Genomic DNA, 9,610 nt, shown 5'->3' with positions numbered 1-9,610 from the left:
CACACACACACACACACACACACACACACACACACGACCAAGAACTTTTAAACATGATGAACTTCAGTTAACGTGCACGAGTTTATGTTTCGCAGACACACTGTTCCTTTTCACATAAAAGCACCGATTGATGCAACAATGTCAGAAGATCAAAAACCTGTTTGTCATGACTCATAAGTCCTCATCCATAAAAATACACTTTCAGAAGCACACAAAACTTTTACAACCCTACCACCCAACCTGCTATATTGCACTGACAAATTAATACACAGCACAAGATTCTGTTTCTACTTTTTTTGTGGTTATGATTGTCAGCGGGTTGTTTCTGTAAGAGAGGCCGATGCACAGAAGAACTTAGATTTTCTGTCATGTGTGGAGAAGCAGGACTGAAGCGCAAAGAAGCAGATTCAGATTTCATGAAGCGCCCTGAGATGAATTTTGTTGTGAACTGGAGCTATATAAATAGAATGAATTAAACTAGCAGCTAGACAAAACTATAGTAGGTAAAGACAGTGAACTAGAGAAGGAGACTGAGGAGTAATTACTGTATCAGATAAAGATGAGTTGACTGCAGATAACACAATATCGCCACACTGAGCAAACTTGCACAGCAGAAGATGGCAAAGGTTTTCCTCCACACGCCCTTCATGACACAACCTGAGCTGAGTTATAACTGGGTTAAAACACATCTGCATTCCAATAATTGTCAAACATAGGAAAGTCTTTAAAATCAATTATACATAAATAGTGCACAATGTTACAATTAAAATGCTAATTTAATACAAAACACACACAAAATATATTTTACTCGTTCCAAGTGGGGGATTCTTTTGATTGACATGCTTGTTGGCATTGTTTTTGTCTCTTTGTGGTTCCAGCAGTGCAATTTTTAGCATGACAGATACGAAATAAATAAGGAATCTAACTGGTGTCGGCCCACAAACCTCCCAAGAATGTCTAAATCATAACCTGACAAAAGCCTTTAACAGCTACTTATTTTCAAAGGTTAACTCAAAGTAATTTTATTGTTCTTGTGAGCAGACATTAGGTTACAACATGTAGAGACAAGATGGAGAATAATAAGTAGTAAGATGTAACAACAAGTCAGGAGATTTATGAGAATTGAGGAATGAGAGTTTTTCTAAGGACTTGTGCTGGCCCAACAACTTGTTTTGTATTTATGGAGGAATTTGTTGGAGGTGTGCTCTGATGAAGCGTTTTTGTACAAATAACAAATTAATAAAATGGTTAAATGCAAGTTCATACTGTTTTGGCTTTCTCTGAAGAGCAGGCAACCAAAATATGATAATGAATCTTGAGCTACGTATGTTTTTAAAAAAAGTTAATAAAATTGTTGTTTTTTTGTTGTTTGTAAAAAAAAAAAAGTTTGATTTTCTGCTGATTTCAAACTAAAAGTCTTTCTAATTTTGTTCCCAGGTACGCCAGAGGCGCTGGAGGAAAAGGAGCGCCAGCTCTCCACCCTGATTGGTCAGCTCATCAGTCTGAGGGAGCAGCTTCTTTCTGCTCATGACGAGCAGAAAAAGATGGCCTCCTCACAGCTGGAGAAGCAGAGGCAGCAGATGGAGCTGGCCAGGCAACAGCAGGACCAGGTAGGAACGGGCCGAGGACGGGTTTTGTGAGAACGCGCCTGCTGATGAACTAAAATAACTGTTTAGTTAGAAGAAACGAGATGGTAAACTGAAAAAACAAGAACCAAGGTGGTTTCATTTTTTGAATGCTGTTAACCATCCCACCAATCATGTCACTGTATGTGACAGTGGCAGATAACAGACAATGTTTATAGGTGTGGCCAGACTGGGACCACTGTACACACAGGGGTGGCCCATCAAATGACTTTTTTTCCCTACATGACAATTTGCTGAGGATTTAATCACATTTCATGGTTTTTCTCTCATGTATTACAACAGCCAGTGACTACCATGTAGAATTACCTATTGAAGCAGTGCAGTTGAAATGAATATTACCTTATACAAATGGCTTTACCAAAAATCTCTGGCAAAATGGCGGTTGGGGTGGTCACTGAGGTGGCCAAAGATTTTTTTATTATTTTTTTGGTGGCCCCCTGCCCCCACCCCAGGTATGTTGTATTATTTTCTGGCTGGATAACATCCAGAAGGTAACTCCATCATTTTCATCAAAGGTTTTATCTGTTGTATTTTGGTGTGAAATATACTAAAAACTAGTAATAAATACCCAACATATTAAAATAAAACAATGTAGGATTTGCGCCCACATTGGTCAGTAGAATTAAAAAAAACTTTGGCCATAAAAGGTCGTAGATTGCCTTCTAGAAAGATCCCAAAACATCAATCATCATCATATTAAAAAAAGCTTTATGTTTAATTATTCCTTTTTTCAAGTAAACCCTGTGCTTTATATTGAGTTAAGTTTGACAAGAAAAAACATTTGAAAGAGCACTTGGCCCAGAGTTAGTCAGTTTTATTACCTCTGCCAAAGGAGGAGGTAATGTTTTCAGTCACGTATGTCTGTCGGTCGGCCTGTGGACAAAATTACTAAAAAACTTATGGACGGATTTTCATGAAATTTTCACCACAAGTAGGTACTGGCCAAAGGAACACACCATTAAATTTTGGTGATGATCCGGTTCACGATCCGGACCCAGGAACAGCCAATCAGCTTCAAGGAAGCTGACCGTAGACTTCCAATCACATCGGATCATTCGTGGACGGGTCAACCCCCCGACTGTAGACATCCAATGGGATTGCCTGAAGCGGTGTAGACCAATCACAAAGGTGCATGGAAATAAAACTTTAGACCAAATTGTTTTTAAATTAAAAAACTTACTGTTTGAAGCTACTTTAATGTAACAACAGATCATTTTCATAATACATCGCCCTGCGCGTCCTAACAATTTTATATTTTGTGTTTACATTTTAGCTGTTTTTTTCCCCCACCTGTATCGGAGAGGTAAGCTAGCTAACTCACCACCCCCCGTTCAGGTCTGTTATCCAATAGATAACGCTAAGGTTTTCTTAAACAATTATGTTCATTCTGTTTTTTATGGCTAAATGTGTTCTTTTTTCTGATGCTGTTCCACTCTTTCTGTTGCATGTGATTTATTACGTGTTTAGTCATTGTAAAGCACTTGTACACAAACACACGTATGACTAAAAATGTAATAAATCGCACACAAAACAAACACACACACTCACACACAAACATACGGCCTTGGCGGAGGTTTGCGCTCTCCGAGTGCTTCTAGTTTATCACTACATCGCTAATCATCATGTGATTATTTGATATATCTACAATCATGAAAATCTTGTGACGCTAATTTTCAACAAAAAAAAACTACTTTCCTTTAAAGAGTAAAGAGTCTTATGTTGCATAAAAGTTTGAGAACAACAGTTTTGATGCATGTGTGAATCTTCACGTCTCCAAGTGAAACAACAAGATGTTGGTGAAGGAGGGGAAGACCCTGAAGCGGAGAGGTGTTTAGGTGCTCTGCTCTTTGTTTCTGCTGTGTGTCGACATGTCACCATGGGCTGCCGTACGACAGGCTGTGTTTGGACAAGTCCACATCTCCCATCAAAACACATACCACCTTTCACGGCTTTACAAAGGAGGCAGGCGAGATGGAGAGAGTGAAAAGAAAGACAGATTCCAATATCAGCCAGTCATTTGGCTGTTGAGACTTGATAGGATAATGCCCTACAGACAAACCCAGAAAAAATTTGCCTTTAATGAAATATGACATGTGTGCAAATGGGGCGCCGCCTCCCATTCAGCAGCCTGTAATTACATTTTGGAATAAATACACTAAATGACTCCTCAAGAAAAAAAAAAACAAAAGAAAAATGAAAAGCAAATGCCTGATGTTTTTTTTTTTTTTGTGAAAAACGGCTCAGATAAATGGCATGATGCACCTTTAAAGATTTTTACAACTGGCTGGCCCTCGTTCATTTCTATATGAGACGTTATCATGATTTGAACTTGACAATGCACTCTGGTGAAAACCGCAACTGGAGCAAGAGATAAGAGCAGTGCTTGTTTATTATGTGTGTGGCTCAAGTTCAGAGGAGAGTTGGAGTAAAGATGTTAATTTGTAAGATTCATTTTCAGTTATAAAATGTGTTCTTTGGCACTCCTGACCTTGCAATTAGGACTCATCATTCATCTTAATTTGCTGAAGTGTTTTTTAGATAAAATAATCTGACAGCTGTCTGACAAAAAAACAAACATTTTTTAGTCAAATCTGGTGGTTAAACTGAACTGTTGGTTCAGGTGGTAAACCTATAATTTGCTTGTTTTCAGTTTAGATGATTTACCTTTTATAGGGTTTCAACGATTGCAGTTTTCTGGCTGATCACCAGTCTTTAAAAAATCTGAATTTCCGATCACGATTTTGGCCGATAGAGATTTTTTGAATAACATACACTGTCAGGTGTTATAAACCTTCAATGTTCCAATCTTATTTTACTGAAAAACTTTGAACAATACAAACTTGTTTTAGCTGGACATTAGGTAGAGTTCACATCAGAGCTAAAGGGGACAGTGGCTGATTTTCAGACCTTTTTAGAGGTAAATGAGAAGCTGATCTTTTCCGCCGATCTTATCTAAGTATTGACCGATCTCCTAAAATTAAGGAAATCTGTGCCGATAAATTGGCGATTTCTCTGATTTATAAATATGTTATCATATTCAAATCATATCATCCATTTTTTAAAATGAATTATTTTTACATGCCTTTTACAATATATGGAAGCATTTTGCTGCCAGAAAAACACAGAAAAAGTGTAATTGTTTTATGTTGTAATGTCTGAAGATGAATGTTCTAACAATATGTTCTTCATAAAGTGAGTTTTTTATTATTTTTTACCAAGTAATATTTACAGTATAACCAAAATATTCACATTATCCTAAAACAACTTGTATTTAATGTGAAAACAAACTATTCAAACCTTGAAAAGTTTTCATTTTAACCTAGTATTATTGTTTTTTTTTTCTTCATTTTTTAATGTTATAACAATGTTTTCATTTTTTTACTACAAAATTAACCTGCTGTAAAAAAGTAAATCACTTTACCACAACCTTTTACCTTTCTTTGTTTTTGTGTTTTTTTTCTGGATTGGCAGCAACATGCTTCTGTATGTTCAAGGTCAAGAATGATTGCCCTGTTTTTTTTTTCACACAGCAACACTACTTGTTCTCATTATCATTTTAACCTCATCAGCTTTGTTTGTGTTTGTGCAGATTGCTCGACAACAGCAGCAGCTCCTGCAGCAACAGCACAAGATCAACATTCTCCAGCAACAAATCCAGGTTAGTAATAATGTGTCCTGTGTGATTTCAGAATAGCAACACAAGGGGTCATGAGCTTTTGTTTAGTTGACACACACAGGATCACACACAGTGGTGACTCATCAATTTCCCTGATTATGCCCGGATTGTTCAACGTTGCATTGACAACTTAGAAACCCCAGAATCCTCCAGTCTCATGTACTTGTTGCCTTTTTATATTTAAAATTGTCAACTTTTCTGCTTAAAAAATAAAATCTTTATAAGTCACCCATTACATGCCAAGCTGAGGATTAAATCAAAATTGGTCAAAATGACCTGAGCATGTTTTCAGATTCATGGCATTTTGAGCTACATTTTGATACCTGGATCATCCTGAATACGTGAGCAGCTCCAAAGATATGTGGCTTGATTTGTTTTCCTTAAATAAGATAACCCATTTAGGTTTTGTCTGAATCCCATTTTTAGGACATCCTTGTAAAGAGGGTACCTCAAATAGTACTTAGATATTGAAATGTACCAGCTGGAAAGAAAAAAAATTGCTAGCTCACAGGGGAAAAATAATTTAGAGCTTTTTGCCAAAAATCACATTTTTTGTTGCTACTGCTTCAAAAAGTGTTTCAGTTTTTTTTAAAAAAAAAAAGATTAAATTTTAGACATTTCCTTCAAATATTCCATTGATAAGGTATTTATTCAGTATATCTTGACAAAGTGCAGTAATTGCAAAAGTTTTAACCAACATTTTCTTTTTCTTTACAAATCACTTTGTGACCTAATCCTCGTCTGATGTGATGGGGTCACATATTACATCCCGTACATTTAAATCAAATGTTCCTTTTACTAATTTTTTCCTTTTTTTCTTTTACTTTTTATGTCTTATTCTACGTCTCAGGCTTCCATCTGTCTCATTGAGCTGCTCTGTGCGCTTAGATTTATTATCACTGTATATACGTACAGACCCACGGAGAAATTACCACCAGCTGGGAGCCAAATGCTGGCAAATTTGCACGCTGTGGCTGATAGCCACGTGGGAATTTTGCCTGTACGTAATTGATCAGTTTATTTTTATTTAATTAAATTTTTGTTTTAAGTGGTTAGACTACTGCTAAGTTGAATCAGCTTAGGGTAGGATCTGAAAACACTTGGCGCTGGGATCAGTCCAGCCTCGTATCCAGTTTACCCCCCATCGTTCCCGAGCGTTGGATCTCCCTGCGCTCTGGAGGTGTGATGAAGTTAATGAGGGTTTGTTTGTTTTTTTCCCTCCCTCGCTCCTTAGTTTTTCTTTTCTGTTCGTTTTGTGAGACCCCACCCTTAGCTCTTAATAAAGCTCGGATCGGACTTCATTAGGATTCTTAGGCCCGGGGGGAGAGAGTGAAACCATAAAACCCTGGATCCTGCTCGGATCCTCTTCCATGCTGTGAAGCACTGGATACTGTGTCGTGTTTGGTTTTGAGGATGAAGGGATGTGTGGAAAAACATACCTCTTGAGAGCAGCTCGTTATCATGTAGAACTTGGGAAATGTCAGCCGTAAATGCACGCTAAAACCAACTCAAAGTAGCTCTTGATTCACACTTATCATTCAAATTGAAATCCAAACATTTGCAGCTAATGCACTTTTCTGCTAAGAAACGGTGCAGTGTGAAACACTTATCAAGCCGAGAACAGAACATATGTTTTCACTAAAACGACGCTAGAAGAATGTGTGAGGTTTGCAGCAACTTTTCATCATTTAAGTACTTTTCAGAACAATAGCATGTCTTGGCAAACACACCACACTTAGCAAAAAGCATATGGTGTATCTACTATACAGAGGTTTAGAATTATTCTGGCTAAGCTCCAGGGTTTAGTCACTGGGGTACGGGCTGTTTACGCTGTGTCGGATGTGTATTGGCTTTAAACACACAGGCAGCGCTGCACCGGTCTGTTTCTACTTATCAGTTCCAGACTCCAGCTCCTCTCAGGCCAACACTCTGAGGAGCTGACCAAATGCTACTGTTTCAGCTGAGAAGAATGGGCCTCAGTGCAGCAAAAACTACTCCTTTTTTTTTTACTAAAAGTGCCAGTTGTTGTTCACATCTTATTTGAAAAAAAAAAAAGTTGTCCAGATGGAACAAATAAGAAATCCACAGTTTTCACCTTAAAACTTGAATAGTTGCAGTTTTAAGTTCTTTTTTTATGCATGCGCTTATTTGTTGCATCATCACGGCAAAAAAACTATCCAAGCTTTAGTAGATAGTCATCGTTTTTTTGTGCTTGAACGTTCGAGTTTATAGATCAGCACTAAAATGTGAAAACTTTATGAATGCAGCCTATAAAAAAAAATAAATAAAAATAGCTGGAGCCAATTTTTATGGGTGTTTTTTTATTGCATTGTTCTTTTCCTGCTTCAGTCACTGGATGGTGTCAATGTGTTTGTCAGCTCATGTGGATGGTGGGGGGGTGGGGGTAGTTCAAAGTGACCCACGTTTCCTGTCATGTGGTTTTAAATGGTGTGGAGAGACAGCAGGGGATGTCCAGGGGTTAAAGAAATGCTTCCGAAGGCCTCAGTCTGATAGATATTGTTACAAACACGCACGCTGCTCACATAAAAGAGAGAACGCAAACAGTGAAACCATCAGAGCGCTTTATCTTTTCATAGAGACACATTTTACAGTCCCACACACTCAGTTATATGTTCCTCCACTTAACACATTCAAACCATCTAAAAAATAGACAGTTGACAGTAACAGATAATCACACACATATGTATAATTCACAACACACACACATACACACGAGTGGAAATACTCCGGCACGGGCCCGCTCACACGAACGCAGTGGTGGCGGTCCCTTTGTGTGCCGTACGCAGAGCGGCCCAGCCCAGCCTGGTGGCTGACAGGCATGTGTCTTTGTTAAGTCAGTTCTTATAATGGCTCTCATATGTGGCCCATTTCCTTCAGGCCCACAAAGACGCAGGCCCTAACCGCACCGCCCGGGCCCTAGCTAACAGGCTAATTAATGACTGCAAAGCCGCACTCCTCCTCCTCCTCCTCCCTCGCTCTGTTCTTCATTTATAACTCCTCCGTCTCCTCCTTCGCCCGCCCCTCCTCTTTCTTCGCTGTCTCGTTCCTTAATTGTTACCTTTTATCGTTTTGCTTTTATTTAATCTCTGTGTTTAAAGGGTTTCATACACTTGCCGTGTTCTGTTCGACTGTTCCGAGGAATCTGACAAACAATTCGGACCTCGTCTTCGAACGCAGAACCAGCAGTGTAAAGGAACTAAATGAGTTGTTAATTTATTAGCCCTGATAGCTTATTTTCCTCTCTCGTCTCGTTCAGCTGTTTTTTACAGCCTGAACTGGAGCCAAAAGCTTTTTTTTTTTTTCTCCCGTCAGGGTACCAGACAGGCTCCAGCTCAACACTCCACACACTCACAAATGTGCAGAACTACTGAGCGGCCAAGAGGCTGTTAGATGGATAGGCAGCTCCTACGTCAGCACTACAGCTTCAGACAAAATAAGTAGTAATGGAAAGCCCATAATGTCGATTGAGCTCATAGCAGCTGCACAATGGACAGTTGCTGACTTAAAACAGAGACCTCCGGATAGAGTTCTGAGGTGAAAAATATACCTTAATGTAGTTTTGATTTGGTACAGTAGAATAAAATAGTTGTTTGAGTAAACTTTTTTTTTTCATTTGGAGGGCCCTTTTCCAGTAGAAAGCCTTTCAGCTGTTTTTCCTTTCATCAGAGCCACCAGACGCCTTTGACAAAAACTGTAATTTTACCTTGCAGAACAAGTTTCAGGCCTACCTTGATCTGCTTTAGTGTTTTTACACGTTAGTTTGGATCTGCAAAAACAAGTCAAAACACCAAAGCCGCACAATGTCATTTCCAAACCAGCTCACAAAGGCAGTGGTAGACTTTGTCTGCAGGATACAATTACAGATTTTGTCAAAGGACTTTTGTTTTTTTTTTCCAAGGGGGTAAAGCAACACAGTAGCACCTGAAGTGCTACCTTCACACACCGAACACGGGAGCAAACATTCCAATCAGATCTAATATGGGGTTATGGGATAGCTTGTTTCACACCTACAATTTGTTCAAAATACTGTATTTTGATGGTCTGAAAAATTATTGCAAGTTTATGTTACAAATATCAATAAAAGCCTGCAATGAAAACAGGGCCAGGTTGTGTATTTGTGCTAAATAAACAAAATTATTTCAGAAAAAAATAAAACTAAATGCAACATTTAAAGCATAGTAACACTGAGTTAAAGTTGCATTATTGTTCTTAGTTTAGTTCATACATACATACATACATACATACATACATACATACATACATACAT

General features: G+C 38.4%; 1 protein-coding gene across 3 annotated transcripts in view; it reads left to right on the top strand.

Moving 5' to 3' along the window:
* Positions 1-9,610, top strand: part of LOC106530886 (transcription factor SOX-6) — a 150,010-nt gene that overhangs the window by 94,256 nt on the left and 46,144 nt on the right. For all 3 annotated transcript variants that reach the window (XM_014026604.1, XM_014026605.1, XM_014026603.1), the window contains 2 exons: positions 1,438-1,610; positions 5,236-5,304. In XM_014026604.1, the coding sequence (XP_013882058.1) occupies positions 1,438-1,610; positions 5,236-5,304 (242 nt within the window). The remainder of the gene's footprint in view (positions 1-1,437; positions 1,611-5,235; positions 5,305-9,610) is intronic.

This window comes from Austrofundulus limnaeus, unplaced genomic scaffold (genome assembly GCF_001266775.1).
Source record: "Austrofundulus limnaeus strain Quisiro unplaced genomic scaffold, Austrofundulus_limnaeus-1.0 Scaffold571, whole genome shotgun sequence".
NCBI lineage: Eukaryota > Metazoa > Chordata > Actinopteri > Cyprinodontiformes > Rivulidae > Austrofundulus > Austrofundulus limnaeus.
Note: the sequence above shows the minus strand (reverse complement) of the source record. Positions and strands in the feature narration are given on the sequence as shown.